At 40.0% G+C, this 27,323-nt stretch overlaps 1 protein-coding gene across 9 annotated transcripts in view; it reads right to left on the bottom strand.

Annotated features, from left to right (window-relative positions):
• ST18 (ST18 C2H2C-type zinc finger transcription factor) overlaps nucleotides 1–27,323 on the bottom strand; it is a 290,499-nt gene that overhangs the window by 33,268 nt on the left and 229,908 nt on the right. For 6 of the 9 annotated variants that reach the window (XM_072734747.1, XM_072734745.1, XM_026011271.2 and 3 more), the window contains 7 exons: nucleotides 25,284–26,075; nucleotides 20,545–20,679; nucleotides 18,758–18,848; nucleotides 17,590–17,694; nucleotides 15,410–15,603; nucleotides 13,143–13,354; nucleotides 4,163–4,408 (listed from right to left, as the gene is read on the bottom strand). In XM_072734747.1, the coding sequence (XP_072590848.1) occupies nucleotides 4,163–4,408; nucleotides 13,143–13,354; nucleotides 15,410–15,603; nucleotides 17,590–17,694; nucleotides 18,758–18,848; nucleotides 20,545–20,679; nucleotides 25,284–26,075 (1,775 nt within the window). The remainder of the gene's footprint in view (nucleotides 1–4,162; nucleotides 4,409–13,142; nucleotides 13,355–15,409; nucleotides 15,604–17,589; nucleotides 17,695–18,757; nucleotides 18,849–20,544; nucleotides 20,680–25,283; nucleotides 26,076–27,323) is intronic. The other 3 variants (XM_072734751.1, XM_072734750.1, XM_072734752.1) reach the window with 1 other exon arrangement.

The raw sequence follows: 27,323 nt of genomic DNA, 5'->3' as shown, positions 1-27,323 counted from the left end.
TATTTCTCAGCACTTTCCTTTCGAGATTTTTTGAGTTTTTTCCAGATTCAGGAATTTTTTTTTTAGGGGGCATCTGGACAGGCTATTTCACTGAGAGAGACAGACAATATTTTCTGAAAATTACCACCAAAATTAAGCAACTGTTGTGCATATGAACTAGATAACAATGAATTAGAAATAATCACTCCATTTCTGGTTGTGTGCATGAGTGTGTGTGTGTGTGTGTGTGTGTGTGTGTATGTGAGTGTCGTGTGGGATAGGGGTGGAGGTGCCAATGTCAAATCTGGAGCTGACCATCACCTGATCTTCAGACATTCACAGTCTGTTGCCTGGGCTAAGTGCAGCATCCAGGCGGAGCTCACCAGAAAAGACAGGAATGGACCAGTTCCTGTGACTGGTTTGTGTCGTTGTGTCCAGTAGATCAGGGTCAGGGCAAGTTTGGTTCTGCTGCCCTGAGAAGCGCTATGAACCATTGTTGGGTCTCCCACGCCTCGCCAAGAACCATTTCTTTTTCATTTTCTTTTTCCCTTCCCTTTCTAGTTGTCCTCAATATTCTCTAGTTGCCACCACTTTTTGATGGGCGGTTTAAGATTTTCCTTCTTTCTGTTCTCTCCCTTTTCTCATTTTAGTGAAGACCAGGCCCACTTCTTAATTTCTATATGACCAAGGACCAACAATTTAACCTCCTTGAGCCTCAATTTTTCTCCTCCCAAAACGTGGACAATAATCCTGCTTTTCATTCTGCTTTTGTTAGGACAAGAGAGCCTGTATAAAGATTGCTTACCTTTATTCTTACTGAACTCAGTGTCTCTCTTCACAATGAGGACATTGAATACAACCTATTTTTTCAAATTAATAACTATCAAGTATCACAGTTCTCATTTATAAGACTCAGAACAGGGCAATAAGCAGCGTCTATATGTAGATTACCTCAGCACAGACGAAAGCACAAAGAAGAAGGGGTGAGGAACCGTCTTAGGAGTTCAGTGCTTCAGAAGCACTTTTGTGGGAGTGTGTCCCCATCAGGTATAGTTTCCCTCAGCAATGAGTCACTCAGGGCCAGCTCACTGTGACAATAAAAATTAAGCTTAAAAAATATTTTGCCGGGATGCCTGAATGGCTCAGTTGGTTAAGCATGGAACTCTTGATTTAGGCTCAGGGTGTGATCTCAGGGTGATGAGATCAAACCCAGCGTGGGGCTCTGTGCTGGGTGTGGAGTTTGCTTAAGATTGTCTCTTTCCGATGAATGGATAAAGAAGATGTGGTCTATGTATACAATGGAATATTCCTCAGCCACGAGAAACGACAAATACCCACCATTTGCTTCAATGTGGATGGAACTGGAGGGTATTATGTTGAGTGAAGTAAGTCAATCAGAAAAGGACAAACATTATATGGCCTAATTCATTTGGGGAATATAAAAATTAGTGAAAGGGAATAAAGGGAAAGGAGAGAAAATGAGTGAAAATATCAGTGAGGGTGACAGAACGTGAGAGACTCCTAACTCTGGGAAATGAACAAGGGGTAGTGGAAGGGGAGGTGAGCAGGGGGTTGGGGTGACTGCATGATGGGCACTGAGGGGGACACCTGGCGGGATGAGCACTGAGTGTTATGCTATATGTTGGCAAATTGAACCCCAATAAAAAATTTTTTAAAAGATTGTCTCTTTCCCTCTCCCTCAACCCTCCCCCCTTTCAAACTCACTCATGCACACTTTCTCTAAAAATTTGTCAATCAAGCCTAGGGCAAGCACTCTGACTCTAAGAACTCACTTAACATCTTTAAAGTCCTCTTTTGGCAGTCTTAGTGACACTGAATCGCCACATAACTTCTCCATTCCAGATTTCAGAATTCTTAGGTTGCGAACTTTAGCAGTGAAAGTCTGTACTGTCAGACTGGAAGTAAGTAAATCATTCTGAAAGGAGCAGAAATCTAATCTAAACAAACCCATTTCCCCCATGAATTTGCTGGGAAATAAAACACTGTCACAAATACATAAGCATTGGATAAGAACATCTTCCAGTTGAATCCATGAAGCTGCCAGGGTAAATCCAGATGTTTTTTGGAATTACGCAAAAAAAAAAAAAAGATTGGAAATAAAGATAAAATATTTGTTATGAGACCTAATTTTCTGGCTATCTGAATGATAAGAGGTATAGCCAAGGAGGTTCTTGAGGTACTTACTAGACCTCCAAATGGGAGGAGTGTCTCAGAATATAAGAGTGAATTGTTAATACTGTTGCCAAGGCCAAAAATTATAACCAAGATCAAACAATACACGAGACCGTGAATGAAAACAAAAACCCACTTGATGCAAATTTGCTTCATTACTACTCAGAACTGAATCAGTATGTCTGACATTGGAAGGAAGATTTCTGGTGATTGACCATGGTCCATTAATAGCAGTCACAAGGGTGGGGACGGAAAGTCTGAGTCCCACCCTGCACATAACACTAAGATGCTACTGAACAAAAACAAGGTGGGTTTTATTCTAGTGGGATTCACCCAAGAATAGGGGCACAACTATGCCTACCTAGTTTGTGAATACAGTCCTTCATGTGACTTGAGCCTTTTACTGAACCCCCATCAACAACAGATCTTTTAACTAGGATTAGGTTTCCTTTTGGTGGTGTAGGGTGGGATATGCCATGATCCCACCAACTATTGGACCAGCTGGAGATGAAGTAGTTTTATGAATGAGAGGGTATTCCTTTTCTCTAAAGCTCACTTCTACAGAGTGAGATTGAATCAACAATCTTGATCTCATTGAGATCGTGCTTCTCAACAACCTGCCACTGCTTCCTTACCTCCATTTCAGACCAATTGTGCAGAATGACCAGTTAATGTGATAATGATGGATTTACAGATTATAAAAATAAACAGAAGTTAGGTGTAACTGCTATTATTTTGCAGAAGTCCAAGATGGCCGGGGGTGGGGGGGGCGCGGAGGGGAGGGATGGGGTAGAGCGAAGAGGTACATGTTCCTCTGTCTGTGGTCATCGCTTAAGGTAAACCCGCTTCTAATACTTTGCAGGTATTAGTTCTATAATGATCAGAGTCAAAGATACACGATTTTTAGAAAAGGTTCTTTTAAAATTAGCTAAGACTATCCCCAAACACTTGAGGCAGATTTTGTAAAGCCAAGCAGAATAAAATGACTAAGAGCAGCATGGAAGAATGTAATCAGAAATAGCTGTTGTGTGGATTCCCCTCCCACTTCTATGTGATGCTGTGGGTGGTAGTGACTAAGAGTCTGCCTTGGATCCTCGGGGGTCCTCCAGGAACCCATCCCCGACCACTTTACATAGGGTTGGCATTTTTCTTCTTCATCGTGGGCCTGCTCGTGCTATTCCATTTGGTTCCCTGCCAGTGTTTCTGCCATACTGAGCGTAGTTGTGGGGAGGGGGGACTTGTCCCATTTGGTGCTGCATCCTCAGGACCTGTGTTACTGCCTGGACATGGAAATGCCGGGAAACTGTGCTGAAGGGAGCAAGGAAAGAAGGGAGGGAGAAAGAAGATGGGAGGAAGGAAGGAAACGAGGGTGGGAGGGAGAAAGAGAGGGAAGGAGGATTGGGAATTGGAGAAACAACCCATCTTGTGATCACTACTGTTTATGTCAGCTGATGCTCCGAGATGTTAAAGCACACACTAAAATCAAATTAGTTTCCCCACAAAAGTTTCCGAACTTCAAAAAGCTGAGGAAGGTGATGCACCCTTCCAACGACAGTGGCTATTTTTTTTTCTTTAAACATATCAACCCACAAGGAATTTGGCATGATTTGTATTCATCCCTGATTTGATTTCATCTTCTACCGCTCAGAGTTAGCAAGTTGGCATTTCAGTGTTGAGTGGCGGATTGCACCTTACAGCCATCTCAAGGGATGGCTAATACAACCTCCCATGCACTGCACACAACTGCAGCCCTAATGGGGACCAAGTTCGCTGCAGTGACATCATTTTAGTGAAGTGACAGGAAAAGGTGGATTCATTTATCAGTTTCTGGTGAAATTTAAGATCATCACTTTACCAAAGTCTGAAACAAGGTACAGAATTATGTGATATCTAAACAGAGATACGAAAAGTAACGTAGGAGGAAAAAGCTGAGAATACTCCCCAATCACATTCTGTCTTACACTTAGTGATCGACATATTGAAACAATACCTCTTTCTCCTCCTCTGTCTTCCCATGGGTTTTGCTATAGTTGATAGGAGTATCCCAGCCCTCTTGATCACAGAGAGCCTGATAGAATGCTGCATTGACCAAAATGCTGCTTGTTTTGAATGGGGAAGAGGAAGGAGTTGGAACAGAAGTGTTAGAGGAAGTTAGGGGTGCAGCTTTGTCCAGGATTCGATTTTTTTTCAGGCTTAAGTCCAATGTGCCATTTTCATCCACTTCTATCTCGGCTCCCTGGTATACAATAGGAAACAGAAAAACATTTAAGCAGTTTGCAGTTATAGCCTAGCCATGTGGGGCTTTTAAGGGATAATTTTAAATGCAAGCTTTTATGTAAGTATATCTGATTTAAAATCTAGCTTTCTGATTTGCTTTGGTTAATGTTCAATTCTTAGGCAGACTTTTAAGAGCAGCACCATTAGTGAGCTTCGTGTTTCTGGGTTTAAGCAAAGCAGAGCCTAATATAAATAAGATGCTCCAAATGCTAAATGTATTGACTAACCCTGTTTTATATATATATATATATATATTTTGAAGTTTAGCTTTAAATCTCCTTCTCTGGCTTGCAGAATTATCACTCTCAATTCATCATTTATAGCATTAACACTTGAGTTTATAAAAAGGCACAACACTACTTCCCAGCTCACGCCCCCCCATTACAGTATTAATCTAACAGGAATATATGCAAAAATAACCAGCTGCAAGAGAATTTTTATTGGAATATTAGATTAATATGAATGTGACCTTTTCCCCTGGGTTACTTGAACCAGAAAAGCTTTGTTAGCTTGGTGGGGGAATGGGGTAGGGAGGCAGACGGGCAAACTGTTGTTGATTCTGGGGGCCTTTGGGTAGCAAGCTGCCATCAGGACTGTTTGGGGTCAAGTTGGACAGTAAAACTTCAGAATAAATGTGATTATTTTCCAGACGCTTTGTATGAGACTCGAAACTCACTGCACCTTGCAGCATTTTCCTTGGGATATAGTTGGCTGTCTCTTTGTGGTGGTGGTGGTGGTCTAAGGTACAAGTCCCAACACCTGCCCATGTGCTCTGGATCTTCCAAATGATACACGTGTAAGGACTGGCCCTGTGCTGCTGCCAACTGTGAACACTACCACATGATAACTCTCAGAGTGCAGGAAGAGCCCTCTCGTCTTTTTCTTAAGTGGGACAGATAAATACTGTCTGTATTTTCACTACCATCCATCAATTCACAATACGATCTTGGACAACGTCTCTACTCTTTTTCCCCATGGCTGGCAAAGCAGTGAAAATGTGAGCAAGACCCCTTAACGCACAGGGCAGCCAGTTCCTTCCCTGGGGATTCGTGTTAACTCCCCATTTACACTCTGCCTCCTTCTCCCCAACACACACCCTTGAGGTGTGGGCCGTGAGGCTCTGCTCCAAAGGATCATGGCTCGCACCTGATCCAGGAAATAAGGCGCGTCTTCTGTTTGCTTGTTTTACCCGTGAAGTTCCTCTTCTCAATCTCTCAGCCTCTGAGGTAGATATGCTTTATTATATTTGTGGGAGGTAAATATACTTCTAATATGTTTGCACTAAGATGCTTTGGCTATATCTTTCTGTCCTTTTTAGCAAATAGTTTAATCTCCTGTGATAGTCCTAAGCCCTGAATTTGACAGTGCAGCTTATCCGGGATAATGACTTAGTAACCACAACATCTTATGCCATCTGTATAATATCAAATACGTTTTTATACCAGCATTAATAAACCTTAGTTACAAAAATCCCAGATATTAACCGTATCAGTGCCACGTGCTCTCTCTCCGTGCTGTGACAATGCATCCTGCCGTGAGCACATCAAAATAATTCTTGGCTTCATAAATGATATATAACTATAGCAATGAAACAGAGCTATAGTAATCAAGTTTAATGGCCAATGTAAAGTAAAATGCTAAATATTGTAGTTGCTGACATTTTTCATTAAAAAAAAAAAAAACTTGGGTTAAGACTGCACAACCAACATTCACATAAAATTCCAGACCTCTGTGACAGATGGCTTAGGAAAAAGAAGCCATGTGACTGGGCTGCAGAGTTTTATAGTGCAAAACCCATAAATAGTGCAGATTCGATCTCTCCGAAAAAAAAATATCAACTATTCCAAGACAACGCTAATATATATTTTAGTTTTTACAGGAAAAAAACCCAAATAGTAAACAAAAAAATTAGAGATTATCAGAGTTGTTATGGTTCTACATCTTGAGTAATCCTGAGCTGATGGGAGAACAAAATCTCTCCTAATGTTTCAAAGAGGCGCTCTTGTATAGCCCGCACCCCAGCCGGCTGCTCTGAGTACCTGACTTGATAGGGAGAAAGCACGTTTGGGCAGCAGGGTACAGATGGGCTTTAAGTGAGCGCACAGATGCATTCAACAATTACACACAGTACCAGAGAAGGGTCCCTTTCTGCCCATAGATGGGTGGATCACACGTTTACTGCACGGATTTTTTATTCAGAGTTTTATCAATAGACATCACTTCTCTCTGAGCTTGAAACTCCAAATGGCAGCACACAAAGGAGGGGGTGGTGGGAGAGGCCACAGAAGCAGGAGGGCATAGCATTCAGCCAACATGCACCCCCGTCGCCAACTTCGGGTATTCTGATTTCTAAAAGTGTCATTCGCCATTCTGGATCCTTATTTTAATCATTTAAATTTAAATTTAGAGGGTTTTTTTGTTTTTGTTTTGAGGGTTGGCATAGGTCTTTCCTACTTAGGAGCAACATCAAGGGCCATCACGTTCAGCCACTTTTAAGGTACAGGTCTCAATATATGGTGTATTTATTAATTAAATTATTGGAAAAAATAATGTTTTCAAGCTTCCATATTTTGAGGAAAAGAAAATTTAAAAATATATTGTTCCTGCCTTCAAGGAGCTTAGGTTATACATAGAGGAGATTGTTAGTGAAAGGTAATTTAGTAAATATAATTATTCAATGGAAAGTTGAAATAATTATTCATCATATGATCCTTATCTGTACCATAAAATGAGAAGTGATTTAAGATGTCCACCAACAGAGAAAGGATTGATGAAATTATGCTGCATCTATTTAATGGCACGTTATGCGACCAGTAAAATGGTAATTATAAGGATTATGTGACAATAAGGAGAAGATGTCTACTACAGAAAGTAGGAAACAACCCATATTCCTATGTGCTTACAACCAGTGGAAAAGGGTAGAAATTTGTGTCCTGAAGAACAAAAGGGAAAACACATAAGTTACTGTACTTGTATTTAGAAGACAGTCTTAAGGCTGGTATCATCCAAATGACAGCATGATAATGTTTTAACAATTAAAAATTATGCATTCAGACATAGTGATGAAATAAAGATGCCTTTGCCTTAAAGTTCTGACTGTGAAAATTGTTGGCTTTCAAAACACAGATATAAGAGTACATCACTGTTTTCTGTAGATTAAGTTTTCTGTTAACACAAAAGGGGTCACCTGCCATCTTTTCCCCTTTGACTTGACTAACAGGAAGCCTACAAATTTAGTGTCCCTCAGCTCAGGTCTGCTGTAATCAGTTTCTTGGTTTTCCTCTTCTGACTCATGTTCTTCCACTTTTGCTTCAGGGTGCTTTGTTTGAGGAGTATCTTTTCTATATTGAAAGCTACCTGAAATATGTTTTCAAAGCAGGCAGGATATTAACAATTTAAAAAATGAATTAAATTATCTTATTCTTACCAAATAGTAATTGAGTATTAAAACAGTTAAGTTCAGATTATAAACTTGCGAAATGTATTCAGTATGAATGGAATAATGGAATTTCAGGGGAGAAATCAGTGTCTGACGTAAGATATGAATTTAAAATTAAATTTATGGGATGCCTGAGTGGCTCAGCGGTTGAGCGTCTGCCTTTGGCTCAGGTTGTAACCCTGGGGTCCTGAGATCGAGTTCCACATCAGGCTCCCTCCCTGCAGCCTGCCTATGTGTCTGCCTCTCTCTCTCTCTCTGTGTGTGTCTCTCATGAATAAATAAATAAATAAATTTTTAAAAATTAAATTAAATTATAACTTTTTGCAAAAATCTTTGTCTGAGACTTGGAACCAAAGTCAGTGAAAATTCTTAAGTTGGCCAGCAGTCTATATAACACATGATGATAAGAACTTTAAGAACATAAGAAATTGGATAGGTATGAATTAAAATCTCAGTTCCAACAGTTATAGCTATGCCAGTCAGAGAAAATTATTTAATATAGACATACTACTATTTCTTCATCTGCTAACTGGGTTAATATCTTCTTTAAATAATTTCTGATCATAAAAAATTAAAAAAATAAAAAAAATAAGGGATCCCTGGGTGGCGCAGCGGTTTGGCGCCTGCCTTTGGCCCAGGGCACTATCCTGGAGACCCGGGATCGAATCCCACGTCGGGCTCCCGGTGCATGGAGCCTGCTTCTCCCTCTGTCTGTGTCTCTGCCTCTCTCTCTCTCTCTCTCTCTCTCTCTGTGACTATCATAAAAAATTAAAAAAATAAAAAAAATAAAAAAATAATAATTTCTGAAAGGATTAAAAAGAGTTAATATAAGCAAAGTGCTTATATAAAGTGCCTGGCACATAGTAGGTGTTCCATAAATGACAACAACAACAACAACAACAACAACAACAACAACAACAATAATTTGGTTGGCTTTTCAAGTGCCAAAAGAGCCATTCCTATGCTACTGTATGCAGAGGTAAAGAGAATTATTAAATATATACACACGCATCAGTTGGTTCCTTGTGATCTCTGACCCAAGTTTCTCATTACATTTCACTCCGAATATACAGCATAATCTGACATGATATTAAAGTTACTGAAAAAAGCTGCTTTTGGATTCTAAGTATCCCAGGAGCCATCGGGATACTAGAATAGCCATACGGGCTATTTCTGATACCCAGCAGTGAGGATGCTGAGGTGTTATCATGTTGCTTCTAGGCCTTATTCAAGCACAAAACAGATTTTGAACTTTAAACATTTCAAGCAAGTGTCAGTTTTTTGTTTTCTTTTAAGGCACACTGTGCATATGCCACTTTGTCTAAACAGGTGGGGAAAACACCAAAACAAACAACAGAATGCTTGGCAAGCTGAAGTGATCAGGATAAAGATAGACCATGTGCCTGTTCCTACCTCTGTTCCTGAGGGTAGGAGGAAGGAAGGAAACAGAGAGTGTCTCCAACACGTGTTGGCATGTGCCTGTGCTCAGGGGCTGGAGGACACGCTCAGTCTGTGCCTGTTGCCTGTTTCCACCGAACGCTGTGCTCATAACAGCAGCAATGGTGGCCAGACAGGAGGCGGAGTGGTTGGGATTGTGGCCCACGAATGTTTTACAGACTCATATTAATTCCAGATTAAAATGAAGGACATTATATGAATCTTAGAACCAATGAAAGTACTAGTATCGAGAGAGGGCTCATACTTCAGACAAAATTACCCTTAATCATTATGATATCCACTAATATTGACATTACTAACTTTTTCTTCTGACCTGATTCCTCAAAGAGATACTTAAAGCGACATACAGGCGATTTTGGTGGTGTAGATGTGTTGTATACATGCTGGATTGTATTTTAACAAATAATTCCTTTTAAGATCTATTTTCAGGATATAATGGACTTGTTTGGGCAGTGGTGAGAAATGTTAGCACTGATTTTCTCAACACAGTATCAGGAAAGGGTCCATGATACTGGACCCAAGGAAGTGTTTTAGTGTTGGGTAGTGTGGGGGCTGGGAAAGTTCAGAAAAAGACTGTTGTGGGATATCTGTATTGTCTCTCATTGGTTTTAGGCTGTGTAGGAACTCAAAGTTCTCTCGTCTCTCTCAAGACAGCCTCTGCTGTCTTCCCATAAGGACAGGGATTTTGCAAATCATAAATTTAGATCTCCCATTAAACTCTAAACTCAGAGTCAGCATACTGAAAGATCTGTATTAGCCCCAACATGTGGGAATGGAGGCAACTTCAAGGTTAGTATCCTCTGGCTTCATTTTTAAATGGTAGTGCCCACACGTGACAGCAGGATCTGTAATTTGTTCTCCTCCTGGGCTCTTGAAGCAATGTCAGAGAAGCTCACTCCATCAGTGAAAGGACTGCATGGAGGCTGAAGGAAAATGGGAAATCTGCCCTCATCCAAGTTTTGAGCAAAGCCACCCATGCCTCCCCTGGATGCTAGAAATGTCACTTCTGAAAATACAGCTCTCTACCTGGAACAACCATTTCTTTGTTTCTGCTTTGCCCACAAGCTCCTTGAAGGCAGGGTCTGTGGCTGGATCTAGTGGTTGTTTTGGGCAGTCCGACTCTCATAGACCATTTGGAGGGTGCCGACAAGAGCCCATCTGCCAGGATAACTCTCTAGTACATAAAAAAAAAAAAATGCTTCTCAGCTAGAGAACTCAAGAGCAGAGAGAATCTGTACGTCTCTATATCCTTTCCAAATAAGGAGCTCAAGAGATCTGTGGAGTTTGGGTAGCAGACATAAACATACTGACCATCATGGAGGAAAAATCAAATTATAGTAGATAGAGAATCAGGCTAGTATTCCACAGGAGAAGACAGTTTATACTTACTTAGTCCTATATTAAGTGGAGGGCAAGAAAGCAAAGTGCAACACTGAATAGAAATGGTCTAGATTGGGTACAATTTGATCAGAGGCCATTTTTTTAGGGTTGATTACTTTGGCTTTTTTCTCCTTTTTTTGCTACAATAATTAATTTTTGTGGTCTTGGGATTTTATGAGGTTCTATTTTATATTTAGAATGTACGATCCAAAGAGAACAGAATTCTGCAAATTGTTACAGTGTGTGGGAATGTGCGCCTGGAAGAAGGATTCTGCACACAGTAACACTGTAGGGTGCTGTATTTATCCTATTTTAACCACCACTATGTCAAGTGAGATAATTTTCATGGGAAAATGGCTTTTTAAACTGCTAATATAACGAGCTCCTTCTAAAAGTCGATTGGTACACTGTCTGTCTCTTCCATCTTCATCATCACGTCAATGGTTTGGCTTCTGTAGTTAAGACTTGGGTTGGCTGTATGGAGGCCCAGACATGCAGTGCAGTTCCTGTCTCCCTGGGCAGGAGTATCCGCTCCACAGAGCAACCCTGGCACACAGCACGCTCCCAATAGGAGTGTAAGCATAGACTCAGAAGTCAGTTATTTGGATTTTTGGAATGTGCCAATTCAGCAGTCACGTTTCTGACCAGAATGTATTCAAGAAAAGAACAAAACATGTATTGATAAGGGAAAATACCTTCAAATTTTGGTCATCTTTGTTTGATTCATTGTTTGGCTCCCGCAACTAAGTGAACATGGGGAATATAATGGTTAAGGGCAGAATTCCGAAAAATGAAAAAAAAAAAATTTACCTGTGCAGATGGAAACCACTCATTCCACAACCATTTACTCAAATAATTCAAGCGGCATTAATCGTAATAATATTGGTCCTTTTATTCTCAAAGGACAGTCTTAACAAACAAATAATATAAGGCCTAAGAAGAAGATGTTTTAGTGTTTCTCCTACTAGCTGCATATTAGAATGTCCCTTTTAAAATATGGAATGTATTCAGGTTCTAAAACAAGAATAGGAATAAACTAAAGTAGCATTGTAAAGCGCTCTAAATCATTCATTTAAGAAAATAATTTCTGACTTGAATTCCTTTGAATTTGGAGAGCTCAGTATTTTCTTTATAATTTTCAGAGGATACGTTTTTTCTTTGTTTAAGAACCTCATTTGTTTAAAAATTGTTTTTGAGTGGTTTTTGGCCACCAACTCTTCCTGGGGTTTACTTGGCTCGGATTTGTCCAGAAGCTAATTCTGATTCTTCTGTCAAATGCTCAATGGCACCGTGTTCCCTGCTCTCCTGAAGGCCTGGCACGGCACAGGTGAGCAGCTGACCACACCGGGGATGGGGCTGCGCTTACAGGGAAAAAGGGAGCTCTCTACTCTAATTGCCGGAGTTTCAGGGTTAGGGTTTAACCCAGGACATCTCCACTTAAAACAAGGGTAAAATCTCTTCTCCAGATAAGCCTGGGCACTTTATTTCATCTGGTTTCAGCCTTCTAGGTAGGAAAATAATTTCTTTTAACTGAATACTTCGTGTAGATGGGAGTTACAGGCTCCAGCCGACTGCAAGAGCAGCTTTTACCCTCCCCCTGAGGATCTGAGGATCGCTGCTACTCTCCAGCCTGATAAACGCCTCCTCCTCAGAAGAGGACACATGGAGGAGCTTTGTTTTTTGCTGGCATCAAGGTATCATAAGCATGGATGTCTCCTTCTCATTGTTACGGAGGGGAGGTTATTAGAGAAATGTGATTAATTCCATGGGCCTCAGACATGTGGCATCTTCCTACACTTCACCAAATTTGATTTTGGATTTGAATGCCCTGAGTTCTCAAGTACCCCTGAGCCATCTCTTGTTAACTTAATGCATCCATGTTTTACTCTGTGTGTCCTTTGAGACTACTGTAGCGACTGAGACTACCTTACCTTATACAACAGTGATGTGTGCAACAATGACACCTCATTGTTGACACCTCATGAGTCAATTTTTGCAACTGCTTTTCCAAGTCACTGTGTAGTTGGACGTTTTCTTACCATCTTTGATTTACAGACAGCAAAATGCTTCAATTGGTTGGATTGACTTTAATGGCAAGCCTCTTTCTTGTGTTCCAAAGTCCCCAACACAAAGGTAGGTTTGATGTCTATGAATCTTCCCAACCAGGCTCCCTAACTCACTTCTCCCCAGACTTTGGTACACTGCCTTCAAGAACAACACTCTTTCATTCCTACTTGCAGCCACAAAACCCATCCCTGTCAATGTGCCTCTGAGTCTCTTCCTAAGATGAGGAAGGGATGGGTTTTAGGGGTGGGGAGTGGCCGGAGTGGTAGTGAATATGGTCAGGAACATGAAAGGCAGTTTATTCTCACGGTTCAGTCACTGGCCCACCCTCCGGGCTCTTGGACTGGCCTACCTTGGCATGCAGACTCTGTGGTTTGTTGGAGAGGATGTCTGCAGCTTCCCTGCAGCGGGTGGAAAGGTTCAGGATGGCAGCAGCTGCTGCTATGTGGGTGTCTTCACTACATTGACCGTAGCTGTAAGAGCTGGCACGGCAAGGGCTCTGTGTGTGGGCGCCTGCACTAGGCAGTCGATTAGGAAATTTCCCTGGATTTGAAAAATGCTTTGCTGTTGAAGAGAGATTTGATTAGCAATTGCATATACGTGGCTTTAGTCATTAAATGGATTTGTTTTAAAGAGATAACTTCTTGTGTTAAAATGTTAAGAATAAATTAAAACACGATCCATTATCTATTGGTACACTCAATGAAAGTTATTCAGATTGGTTTTCACAGAAGTTCCCAGATCAGATGATATGATGGCTGGGAAAGGATGTCTGTTCTCTTAATATTTTTTTGTATTTACACTTCTTATGGTAAAAACTCTATAACTAATGTTATGGGGCAGGTGCACTGGCAGCATCCGTGGCAAAAATTATGGATTAAAACTACACTGGCAAAACCCATCAGGGATTACAGAGGCTTAAGGCTTAAACATCTATGAACTGTGCATGTGTAAGGACCAGTGATTCCAGTAGAGAAAAAAAAAATGCAGCCTTTCAACATTCGTTTTCACAATAACAATTTCTATTTATTTAGACATAGAATTGCATTTTTATTATTTGATACGCAGGTTTGTTTTGTGCTTAAACGAGTAGAAGTTGTTCTTAATGTCCAACTAGATGGAACTAAATAAATGGTGGACTCTTTAATGAGCTCCCATTTTGCATATTTAGGTAGAGCATGATAAGTAAAGGACAGAGAAAATGTTCTCAGGGTGAGCTGAAAGGCAATTTAGTTATCAAGGCTGAGTTTCTGTTTTCTGTTTCCGTTGTGACAGCAAGGCATTACTGAGAGAGAGAATTAACCATATTTCTCTTCACTCTGGGTGTTTGTAAACATCACTCAAAGTTATGGGAGAAACACCCACAATTTAAGTGGGATAATAAAAAAGCATTTATTTATTTATTTTGCTTCAAATATCATTTCTTCTAAACTTTGATCATTTTTCATGAAGTAATTTAAAAGATTACTAAATGTTATCCCTACAATTATAAAAATATAAAAACGCCACTGGACATTTTGCATTTTTAAACTAACATCTGTGTTATATGAATAGATAGGATGTTCTTAACTAGCTTCACTTGAATAAAACACACTTGTGTGTGTGTATGCATGTGTGTACATTTTGCATATAAATATAATAGAAAACATTGTGCATGTGTGTGCATATTATTTTCCGAATCTAACAGGTTGTTTGTATTATTTATGTTGGCTGAGCCCTCTTTTTTGGAAAGAATAGATAAAATATCTTTTGGAGTATAAGGTACTTGTTGACGGGCCAACTCCTTTCAAGTCTGTTTGTCACTGCTAGGTTTCATAGCATTCTAGTTCTTTGAATCCATGGTCTATGTAGGACTCAAACTGAAACATTATTTTGCTTCTTTCCTTATGATGATACCATAATTCAGGTTTCATGCTTGGGTTTATCCCAATATTTTCTTTCTTACCTTTTCATTAGAATAATCAAGGACTCTAAAACACTTGGAGAAATTGTATGTATTATAGCATCTTACAGTTATGATCTTCTACATGGATGTGTTGCCATTAGAGTATTAACACATTTTAAATGATTCAGGACTAGTTCTTAACTATGTGGGTAAACATCTCTATAGTCACACATATTGCGTCTATTGTAAAATCTTGATTTCTGAACTGTGAATTTCTTCTAAGATTTTTCACATTTTCTCTCTCTTTCAGTTTAAATGCTTTTTACTGATTTAAGCACTACTTTAGTGTTTCAATATTTTACGTTTTCAATTTCCATGATTTCAACATGAATCAAAATTACTGTATTGTGATGACTACTACAGTTTTCATCAACCCCAATCCTAGCTAAATGTGAATTAAATATTTCTTTGGAATTACTGTATTTTGATTCACCAGTGGCATGATATTTGGAGAATAATTAACCCATTAACTATTCACCATATTCAGTGTTACTTCATGTACAATCAGTAATACTGATCATCTTACAATTGTTTTCCTTATTTTACTCCACTGTACAATGTATTTTCTCTCCTCCCTGTAGTATTCAGCGTATTCTGAATTTGGGCACCCCCACCTCCAAACACACATAAACAAGATGCATTCCTTGGAATGAGGATTAGAATTTGAAGCTTACATTCAGGAAATGGTGGTGTTTTTCGTCCTTGACCTGTTTGTACGAGGGGGCGTTTACCAAAAACCTGGGCATCGAAACTGGCATAGTCGAATGGTACTTTTCCAAACTTCTCTTGTTCTTTTGACACCATGGCTCTGGGAGAGGTGATGGCTTGTGATCGGAAATTGAATTCAATTTGTTTCACCAAGCTTGTCCTGAAGAAAGAGGGGAGAGTTCAAAAGAGCTGTGATGAAACTCTTGGTGAGCATATTAGCATCAGAATTTAAAGCAGATCGGATGTGTCATGCCTGTCGGTACCCACAGAGACAGTGCACTATGGAAAAGAGCTGTGGTCACAGCATGATAAAGCAGAGTGCTCTGTGCCAAGACTGAGAAATGGGAGGCACCGAGGGCTCTGGAGGACTCTGACGAGGCTGCAGGTTGTGGGTCTGAGTCTCCCACGGGTAAGAGGAATGTGCAGTTTTGCATTCATTTTACGCAGATGCAATGAGTGGCAAGTACTTGACATCTGCTAGCACTTTGAGCACCACCTAGAAAAGTTCCGTGTAACCATCGTCAGGGCACTAACAAGATGTGCACATTCTGTTTATTAAGACTGTTAATCAGATTGGTGGTGAAAAGTGCTGATTATAGCTGGTGGGGAATGGCAGTGTGGTCAGCTCAGAGGGAGCAATGCTGGGCCCCGCTCTCCTTCAGCAATGCTGACAGATGCCTGCCACTTAGCAGGGGTAGTGTAGGCACCAGAAACTTCACTTCTGGATTGTGAGTTTCTCAGCCTTTTCACCTTTTTTTCCTTTTGTGTGTCTTTCTTGATGTAAATAATACTTCAACATTTTATCTCTTAAATTGCCATCATTCTCATATGGACCCAAAGTACTGTATTACAATAGCTATCACATTTTTCAATAGAACTACCTTAACCCAAGTTAAATGTGAATTAAATATTCCCTTAGAACTATTGTATTTGAATTACACCAGAGCATCATATTCGCAGAGCTTACAAACATGGGCTAATAGCAAATGAACATAAAAAATATACTTTTTAGAATTTAGCAATATCAAAAATACATATATGTTTTTCTTTTGTTTTCCACCAAAACATGCCCGACTCATCAGAGCATCAAAGTTTCAATGATATTCCTTGGATTAGGTAAAAAACATCTTAGCTGCTACATAAAAATATTTGAGGAATGAGTTGATCCTATTATTGTATATGTCACTTGGTTTATACCCCTAATATATCAGCATTGTAGTCTAAAACATATTTATTTTTTAAGAAATTAGCAAAATAAAACTTAAGCTATTTCTATGTTTGGTAAATAACCTACTTAGGGAGAAACTAGAGGAGATGGCCATATTAACCAAGAACCTTATTGTAAGATTTTAAATTGCTAGTTATTCAGTAATTCATGATCTTTGCTTGTTCTTCACTCATGTGATTTTGACTGTTTTAATTAAATGTATAAGAGCAAATATTTAGGAAAACCATATCTTGAAAATACTCCTAATAAGTATGTTGCATTTCAGTGTCTCAGTAACAGTGAAGATCTGGTCACCTATTTCAGTTCTTAAATCACTTTTCCTACATGTATGATTTTTTTATTAATAAATGCATAGCATCACATTGTGTCATCACATGTAGTTTATTATTTAAGCATGAGTAAGGTCATCCAAACTGCTGGAGATTATGAAGTACTCGGGGCCAATAGGAGATATTTCATTAATACTTACCAATTCACGGAATGAATGTTTTAAAGAAATTATATGTATAGCTGGAACTGAAGAACGAACATATACCATCACATATTTTGGGTGGGTGTGAGTGATTTATTAAGACATTTTCTGCAGGCAGAAAGATTAATCAATCATAGGGAGAGCTTACCTGACTAGTGGGATGGGTTGCATTTAGTGACATGGAATTTTGATTAATATGTGTTATATACTTTATTTCTTTGAGATTCATCCACATTATGTTACCTTTATATACAGATTAATTTCATGTTATACGTCCGCAGGGTCTAGCAGTTCATTTAAGTGAGAGAATGATTAACTGGACCAGCCTCTCAAATCCATAACTGGTAGTTGAGAACAAAGGTCGGACCATAGTGAACTGGCCCAGGAGGGGAGCCAGACCCTCTGGTGTAAGGAGCATGGCATGGAATGCCAAGGGAGGGTCATACCTGTGAATCTGGTCAGGACACTGCCCGGTTTTGGGAGAATCAAGCTGATTTTTGTCCTGGGACATTGCCAATTTTTCAGCTGCAGCAATTGGACAACCAGAAAGACTGTTTTAAAAAATAAAAAGGGAGGACTTGAGTTAAAAAGATAAAATAATTTGCTTTGGCATGTACCTCACAGCATACTTGGCACACACTGAATGTTAAGTCATATTAGTAGTTCACTTAGCACCTTTCTCATACCAATAGATCCCAAAAGGGTTTTGCAAACTACTGTGTCAACATTTGCCCCTCAATCCCATCTCAGAAGTGATGGATTAGAAACTCATTTTTAAGATCGGAAAATGATATGCGGGAATTATTCTGAAACTCCATAACGTTTTAAGTAGAATGAACTCACTCCAATTGCAATGTGCCCCATTAGAGATGTTAGCATGATAATTCCATGATTTATCTTAAGATCTTTAGAAAAGTGTTAGGGACTTAATTTTAAATCAATTTAAATTTAAAATATAGAACACGAGGTTTTCTGGCAATATGCTTATGAGTCACATAGGATCTCGTGAGCACATAATAGATATAGTATAAAGTACACATAAAACAATAGGCATTTTTTCCAAAAATATTTACACACACACAATACATTTGTATGTAAGTGCATTTGTATGTATGTGTTTTAAGTGAGCAGTAAGCTCAATGTAATGAATCTCCATGAGATGAAATTATGTTTGCCTTCCTACCGGCTTATAGTCAGAACCACAGTAGATGGAAGCCCTTTTGGTACCTCGTTAATGCTTACTGGATGGGATCCAAGATAAACCCTACGCAACTCTCTTCAATGTCAAAAGAGCTATGGTGAGGTTCCAGAGCAAAAAAAGAACATGTTCTATTTCTATGACTATATGAATATATAACTCTAGTCTTCAAATAGAACATTTTTTGTTTGCATAATTGGCTGCTAAATAAAAATTTCTAGGAAAGTAAATTGTGTTTTTTTGTTTTTTTTTTTCACTCTGCACACACTGTAAATATTTCATCTCTCTTTCAAGTGGTAACATTCAATAGTGATCCAGAGATTTTGATAACACATTGTTAGTTCCTTATTTTCTTGGTGGAAAGTTTCTCTCACTTCTTCTTGTAAGTTGAAAGATGAGCCTCCCATCACAATTACCTCCTGTGGGTGTTGCGGTTGCTGTTCACGTGCCCTCTTCCGGTGCATCCGGGGGTGGGACACTTGAGTACATTTTCGTGCATGGCAAGAACTAAGCACAAAATATCGCAAAAAGAAAGGAATAATAGGCTATAAGTATACAACACACTAACAAACTGACTTCTCCACTTTACATGCAAATTAATTTGGTTATATAATCTACCATTCTTCCTCCCACAGATATCTGGGTTGAAATAAATGAGTACTTAAGAACTTCAAAAATTAAATTCAGCGAGCTTGTTCAAGATTTGGTTTCTCTAAACTTCATGTCATGATCAATGCTAGACTTAAGTAAGACTATTCTGTTTCTATTTAACTTAAACTGAGAGGCTTATACCCTTCCTCTTATAGTGACGTGCTTTTCCGTGGAAGAGTGGATGGAGAACATTGTCAAGTAGTTCCTTCTATCTTTTCCTGAGGTGTGAACTCCTGAATAGAGTCTTCTTTATTTTCTAGGGGATATTACTTTGATTCGTGTCCATTGCTCCCCACTCCCCACTTCCCATTGCCATTCAGTTATTGGTGAAAGAGCATGGCTGGGTAAACAACCAGGTAATCAATCTGAGGAACTGCTAATCTTCTGGGACAGTGCTGAACAGATTAGATTCACTGATTTGCAAAACCGCGCTTTTGAGAAGAATGATGTTGAGGCGTTCCCACCACTGTAGTTTGTATGACCCAAAGGTGTTTCAATAAGGTTAAAAAAGTAGAGGATGTAGCACATCGAGACTTCAAAACTTGGAAGGCAGCCCTTTCCTTCTCCAGTTTCCTAGCTCACAGCAGAGCTGAGGGTAGAGAAGCCAACCAATGTTTGCTGTTGCTCAGAGCTCTTTGCTACTGCAGGATGCCCTGGGGAGACGTGACAGGCATCACAAGTTCCTACAAGGAATGGGAAGATAGGGGGTCAGGGGGCACTGGTGATGTGATGCACTTCTTCTTCTCTCTTTTTTAAGAAAGCCCCATGCTCAGCATGGAGCCCAGCTTGGAGTTTGAACTCACAACCTTGAGACCAAGACCTGAGCTGGGATCAACAGTTGGATGCTAAACCTACTGAGTGGGTGCCCCCGGGATGCACTTCTTATATTTAGATGATGAACTGAGGCTAAGACTGATCGTGGGCTTAAGGCAGCCATACCTCTGGGTGAGAAAGGACGGTATTAATATTAATATATTAATTAATATATTAATCATGCCTTTTACTTTCTGTCTTGTGATGCTTTGGCATCTGGGGCCTTGCAAACCCTGGAAAGACTGCCCCTTCAAAGAGCTTTTAAAGATAAAACAACCAATTATGAGTCTACACCCAACTGCCTCCTTTATTAGACTCACACTCACACTCTCCCCACCTGCCAGGTATCAGAAACCAATGGACAAAGCCTCACAGCGAACTGAGAGAACTAAAACTAGCCAGTCCTAAGTCTGCTTACTCTGCTCCTTCCCACAGAAACCATAAGTTCCCCTCCTCCCCTCCACCCTGATCACCCTGGTGTGCCATGCAGCGTCCTCTCAGGAACTGTAACAGTCTTTTCAATGTCAGTTGTCTCCTGATCTATTGGCCTAACTGCACCCCAAGTTTTCTATTAATAAACTTATTTTAAACACCCAGCTAGATGGAAATTGCCTTGACACGGAAAGAAACTTTATATTTCCACTCCGAATTCCACACTGGAGGAGAAAGAGGATAATATTGTGATGTTGTGGCACAAATAAGAGGAAGCCTACTTGTTTTAGGGATAACTAGTACTCACTTTCCAGGGGAACCCGCACTTTGTGGGGGCACCCCGAAAGGCTGCGGTGGTGGGGGTAGAGTCCTGTCACATGTCCCGTGCCATCGCACCCAGGGATAGGGCACTTGGTCTCCCTCTTTTCGGGCCTCGGTGAATCTAGAAAGAAATTAAATCAAGAGATTCATTTGGCTCTTCTTTCCCTCCCCATTCACTAGAGTGGCCTTGCAGAGTGACATTCTCACTTCACTCAGTTTTTACATCATAGACATTCTTCTCACATTGCCTTGAATAAGACCCTCAACTAAGACCTGTGGAAGCATAAAAAATGTTTTCGATTTTCTTGGTTTTCTAAGCAAAGGCTGACACAGGGCAAGGGAGTGTTAAAATACAGAGATGGTTTTAAGTTGTCATGTCACATATTATAGTTACAGTCTCAATGTGAAAAATGAATCCTACTCCAGAGGCAGAGGATGCACCCGAAAGGGAAAAAAAAAAAAAGTGAGAAAGAAGAAAGAATATATTCAACCCAAAACTATCTCTGAAAAGAGTCTCAAAAAAAAAAAAAAAAAAGATAAAACAAAGAAGCCACCATATTCGAGAAGGGCTGCTTTGTTCTTAGCCCTGTGAATCCCCGGCCTCACGTGGCCCTAAGGTCACAGGTCTAGGTAGCTGCTCCCATGCACGTGCAGGGCCTGCTTTGGCCAGAGTCAGGAAGGGGAGTCAACAATGCTGTCTTGTGCCATGCCCAAGATCCCCAACCCCAGCGCTTTGCTACTTCGGATCAATATGGAGCAGCTATTGAGAAGAAGCTTTCATTTTACTCTGAATGCAGAAACTGAAAACTCAGGCAATAGGAAGACAGCCTGGCAAGGAAATATTTTAGGCAGAATGGAAACACAGAGTGGAGGCAGCCTTGAGTGGTCGGTACCGCCAAGCACATTGGGACATGGGGAAGGGACCACAGGTTCCACCAGTCAGAGAGAAGGGAAACCTGGTAACACCACTTGTCAGGCTGCCATGGGGCACTGGCCTAGAGCGGGAGGGTGGAGGATGAGCTGGGGGTTTTAATCTTCCTGTGCATATTTTGGTGAGGGTTAGATAAAAGGCTATATAAATACGTAAAATAATTGAGGATTATCATGAATATTGATGGGGTTGGAGCTAACATAGGAGAGGCCTTCTGTAGACATTTCCATATTCATGACTCAGATAGTAGGTAAACTTAAAACAGAAATGCATTTTTTGGAACCCAAATCACCCCCTAACTAGGGCATGGAATGATATACCCAGCTAGGTGGAAATCACTGGGACAAGCTCGTCACTCAGCATTCCTAATGGTCAGAGGAACCAGAATCACAATGGGAGTGGGAGCCTCAGAGAAAGGACCAGCGTGGAATGGAGGCTGGCTGCAGGCTTCTCAGAGCACGAAGTATCATGAATAATGAATCTACTTGATGCTGAGAGTGAAAATAAATAATCTGTGTGCTCCTGCCATAGGAAAGCTGCCGGCAATGGAATAGGGGGCAGAGTCCTGCAGCGTGAGGCTGTGGAGGCCCCATATCATATGCTCCTGCTCCAAGCATGGTACTGAGAGAAGAGCAATGTCGCGGATGCGACAGCCGTCTCCAGGGCTATTGCGATGAGTAGACATGCCTCTGTGATATCGTGCCACCCTAGTTGTTGGATTATAAATGGTCCTGAGCAGATGGGCACAGCAGGTTGTATGTAATGCAATTATTTGGGGGCATGCTTTCAGTGAAGGGGGAGGAGCCGAGGATCCTTCAAGTTATGCACACTCTGCCTGGGAGGGGGTGGTCAGCATGAGAAAACTGGAAATTGTATGTGATAAGTGAACAGCTCAAAGATTGGGATGCCTTGAGTGGCAGACACTTACGTTTCATGAGACACAGGATTTAAATGCCATAGTGTTGAGACTGTTCTCTGCCTTTTGCAAGAAACAAAGAGGCATATAAGAGTTTTTACTTATTCTATGATTTTGTGGATACATATTTTACTTAATCCAAAAATGTTGCCAAATTTGAAGTTGTTTTAGGCCTATAATATCGGTTGATGGAGAGTCAAAAATCCTTGAAGTTTGACTGAGGTGACACTAAGGGGGGTTGACACTGTATAGGAGAGAGAATTAGAAAGGAGGAGAAGCAATGTGGATTTTGATGCCCTTCCTTCCTTGGACCTGGTCCAGATGAGGCCACATTTCTAAACCACATTGAAAGGTTTGGCGCCGCGCATTTCCCCTCCTTGCCACATTATTTGTCTATAGGAAGCCAGAGAGGGTGTGGGAGATAAGGCAGGGCTGGCACCTGACCAGGTGTGGTCCACTGACAGTCCATCATGCACGTTTGTCTGCAAGCCTCCTCTGCTGGGTGAAACAGATGCCATGAAATGCTCTGTGGGGCAGAACCTGTTTGCATGATAAGAAGCCAGAGCTTGAGCTCTCAGGTGACTCTTAGGCCCGGCTCTTCTCCTTTTGTTTTCTTTGCTGAATGCTGCATAATGAGGGTGACCTTATACTCTGGTGACCTTACATCCCTGTTTGCCTGGGACTGCCTTATTCATACCTGATATACTCATGTGGCTGTTCATAGCCCTCCTCTTCACTCTGAAAGTGTCTTAGCCTGTACAGTAAATTCTACGGTGACTCTATACACATTGCGACCTAAAGTCTCACTAAATGCTTAGTAGCAATTTTAATTTTAGAATTGCTGACTCATTGAAGGCTAGGGTAAAATGGTATTTTAAAATGCTAGTCCTCTGTCCTTTAACAGTGGGGTCGCATGCCCAAGGTATATGGGAAATTAGGAAGGTATTGTGGAGAGCATGAATGTCAGTTGGTACGAGTATTGGCCTAAGAACATGGAACGCACACCAGAGGAAGAAGCATCTCTTAAGCCACTGGCTCCCACATCTAGAATAAAGAACAGGAAAGTCAATATCTAATTTGGACTCTGCAAGTATCCTCTAGATGTACCCTATAGTTCCCATGCATTATGGGCTTTACCTCTTTTTCCCTCTGTTTGATACTAGTCTGATCTGCATCTTCTTGCATAGGCTTTGAACACCCCAAGGCAGGATCATGCTTCCCACAATAGGATATACTGTTGAATTAGCCAGAGTCCTTAATAATTCTCTAAATCTTATATGACCCATGTTTACAAACACAGATTCTATTGCCTTCTTAGTTTTTGAAAACAAAACTTGTTAAGTTCTATAAAAATGGCCAAAGGATTGTCAAATATTTTAAGCTATGGCACAAAAAAATCTCTCCAAACACCGAATTTCATTGGCTGGAAGATATCATCGGTTGAATCATGCAACATCATTTTGGGTGTTAGTAAGAAAGAAAAAAAATATTGAAAATTAAAGTATGGCACACACTTCTAATTTCAGAGATTTCAAAATGAGAAAACAGTATATCTTAGAATGAATGAAATATAGTAGATGGCAAATTATGACCTTTTGGGATTCAATTTTATCTACGTTTTTGATTCTGTAGTCCCTAAGAAAAAATAAAAAAAAACATGCACACAGGTAAGTTCAGCAAGTTGCATATTAGTGGAGTGCGCAAAGCTGGTAGTGGGTCCTGTCCCAAACCACACATTGTTAATTGATATTCTGTCCCATACCCAACCCTGGCAGTAAGTTTGTATAATATTACTATCTTGCTTCTCACTATGTGACATTATTTTATTTATTTTTCGTTTGTTTATTTTCCCAGTTCTGAGCTGCAAGATAATAATTGACGAGATTGCAGGCGAGTACTAAAATAGACTCAAGATGACAAAATATACAATTCATTTCTGCATAAATCTCAGCAAGCAGATCATCCAAACCATAACTCACATATTATCCTTGCAAGCTCCTAGGGGCCATGACCTTGATTTTCTCTAAGATATTCCTAATTCTATGGTTCTTTAAGACTTTGAGGCACCCAAGAAACATCTAAAAAACACACTTAAAAAATGCAAGTTCTGGAGCAGTAAGTATGATAAGACCTGGGAAATACCAATCTTAAGCCTTCTAGGTACTTGAGAACCACCATTTGGGAATTATCACCAGGTCCATCTGGTGCAAGACTCAGGGTGGAGGAGTGGGGGGAGTAGCTTTATGGGAGATGAGACATAATTTCCTTAAAGTTGAGGAACAGTTTTCAGGTCTCCTCCAAGCACATTTATTCTTCTCATTCATATTTGGCCCACATATTTGTGGCCTTGAGTTACAAACCTGGTAAAAGCATAGGGTTATTAAAGCAGTAACCTCCAGTTTTATCCTAAGAGGGTTCAGAGCATCCTGTCTGACTTGCCAGTAGCTTGCCATTATTTTGAAGCTCCAAAGGTGCTAGATGATCCCATAAAGAAAGTAGGAAGGAAAAATTAAATTTCTAGAATTGATTTGATCGACAAAATGGTTTAAAATCCAAAAAGTAAAAATGTACTTCTAACATGTCCAATATAGTATTGTACAAGTAGTATATATTTTTTAAAAGTTGTCAAATTAAGAGAAAAAGAGGCAACGATTCTTATTTTGTGTGTAAAATCATTGCAAAACTGACCAAGCTTGATCTGGGAGTAATCTAGACAGCAGAGAAAAAAAGAAATTGTTTATTTTATAATATGAACTGGTTTTTAAATTGCATCAAGTTGTCAAAAGCTATCTGGAAGGGGTAATCAAATCTTACTAATTTTTCTTCCAACCCTTAAAGCAATTTTATTCCTAAAATAAATGCAAAAAATGCGCCTTACGTTTATTGTTAAAGATTTGTCTTCCACCCATGTCAATAACTTTGGTTTGCCTCCGTTCCCCAGCAAGGTGTTCCAGTAGAAACCTGTCCAACTCTTTGTAGGTGTTATGGAAAACACAACCTCGCTCCGCCTGGAGAGCAATTGCCTGCTCCAGCAAACTCAAGTTCCCCTTCGCTTTCTCCAGGTCAACAGACTCTTCTGTCATAGCTGCCAGACACTCATTATTCTCTTCCTCCATCCCAGAGAAAGAGAGCTGGGCTTTGCCATCCAGAGGTTCCACGTGTGCATTCTGTGGGTCTCTCCTTTCGGTCTCAGAATCACACATGTTTTCACAAGAGATAAACTTGTCACCTTCAGTTTTTATTTCAGGAACTTCCAATAGGTCTTTCCTATTATCCACTAAAATATACTTTGGGACCCTGTGTGGTTTGGTTTCTTCTGAGAAGTTGGAGCCACTGTCCCAACCATTCTCTGCACTTTCAGAGTTACTTTCACTGTCATCTGAGGAGCAGAACTGAAGCTGGGAATCATCAATTTTTTCTTTTCCATCATCAGAATGAATCAAAAAGCACTCATCAGCTTCATCACCCTCTGCTTTTAGAGACTGGATGCCACTGTCATTTAAATTCTCACTTATGGTCTGAACAGATACATTTTTTTCAAATTTTCCCAAGTGCATTAAAGATTTGACCACGAGCTCTTGATAGCAGCCATATCTGTCTTCCTTCCCATTGGAGTTTTCTTGTGCAGTCGAATGAAGGTTCTCATCCATAGGTTTTATCATGATTTCCTCTATAGAAAAAGAAAGCCAGTAATTAAAAAAAAAGTAAAAAATATTTTATGAAAATTGCACCAATATGTAGATGAGAGATGGGTTGATATAGATATACGTATACAATAAGTACAATATGCAAATATGTGGGCTCTATCAATTTTATAAACACCGAAGGAAAAAATATATATCTTCTTAAAATGAAACAAAACAAAACAGACCTCAATATCAGAGAATTGCATTTAAAGAAGTGAGCTAGTAGGCTTTTCAGCATATTAAGAGCTAATTGTTTCCAGAGTGCTGAAATAGATACCTAACAATAACAGAATGCTGATTGTGAAATTGTTGTTACTGTACCTCTCATATTTGCAAATCCTAGCCAACCAGAAGGAAATCAAATATGCATAATACTGCACATTATAAAGGAAACATTCATCAGATTTCTCTGCTAGCATGGCAATGTATTTTCAAAGCTTATTTGGTTTATGTTCTCTACCTCCACAGTTTCTCGCACATACTTTCAGATTTTGTGGAATGTTAGCTAAAAGACAAAATACATCCACATGCAGATGATAACTAAAAGAGTTATGAAGCTTCCAAGGCTTCCTGTTCACTTTCACAACTGTCACATAGAAATTCCATGCCAAGGGAAATGCAAGTAAATGGGAGATTTAGCATGATCAAATATCTTTATTTTAAAAGGATGATTTATTTATTTATTTATTTATTTATTTATTTATTTATTTGAGAGAGAGAAGGGAGGGCGGGGAAGGCAGAAGGAGAGAATCTCCAGCAGACTCTGTGCTGAGTGCAGAGCCTGACACAGGGCTTGATCTCATGACCCTGAGCTAAAATCAAGAGTTGGACGCTTCACTGACTGAGCCATGCAGGCGCCCCAGCATGATCAAATATTTTAAATAGTGACATATTTTCAGGCCTGGTACTGGCATGCATTTGTGTAAGAGGGCAATGAGATGAGAGATGGAGATGGTTGGAGTACATGGAACATTAATTAATTGTTTTCAGTGGTGGGCCTACTGAAGTCTTGACAGTCAAAGAGCCCTATGACTATGAACAGGTCTCCATACGCTAGTCTGTCCAGGACAGTCCACTGGATCTCTGTTGTCTCAATCCAGTTGTTAGTGTTAACCTTGTTACTCTTGGCAGTGGCCCAGCTGCAGTGAGTGATCGTATGTGTGTATATAGTCATATGTATACATACGTATGTATATGTGTGTGTGTGTGTATATGTATACATGCATATGCAT

This window comes from Vulpes vulpes, chromosome 13, assembly GCF_048418805.1.
Source record: "Vulpes vulpes isolate BD-2025 chromosome 13, VulVul3, whole genome shotgun sequence".
NCBI lineage: Eukaryota > Metazoa > Chordata > Mammalia > Carnivora > Canidae > Vulpes > Vulpes vulpes.
This window is presented reverse-complemented; position numbering and strand designations above follow the sequence as displayed.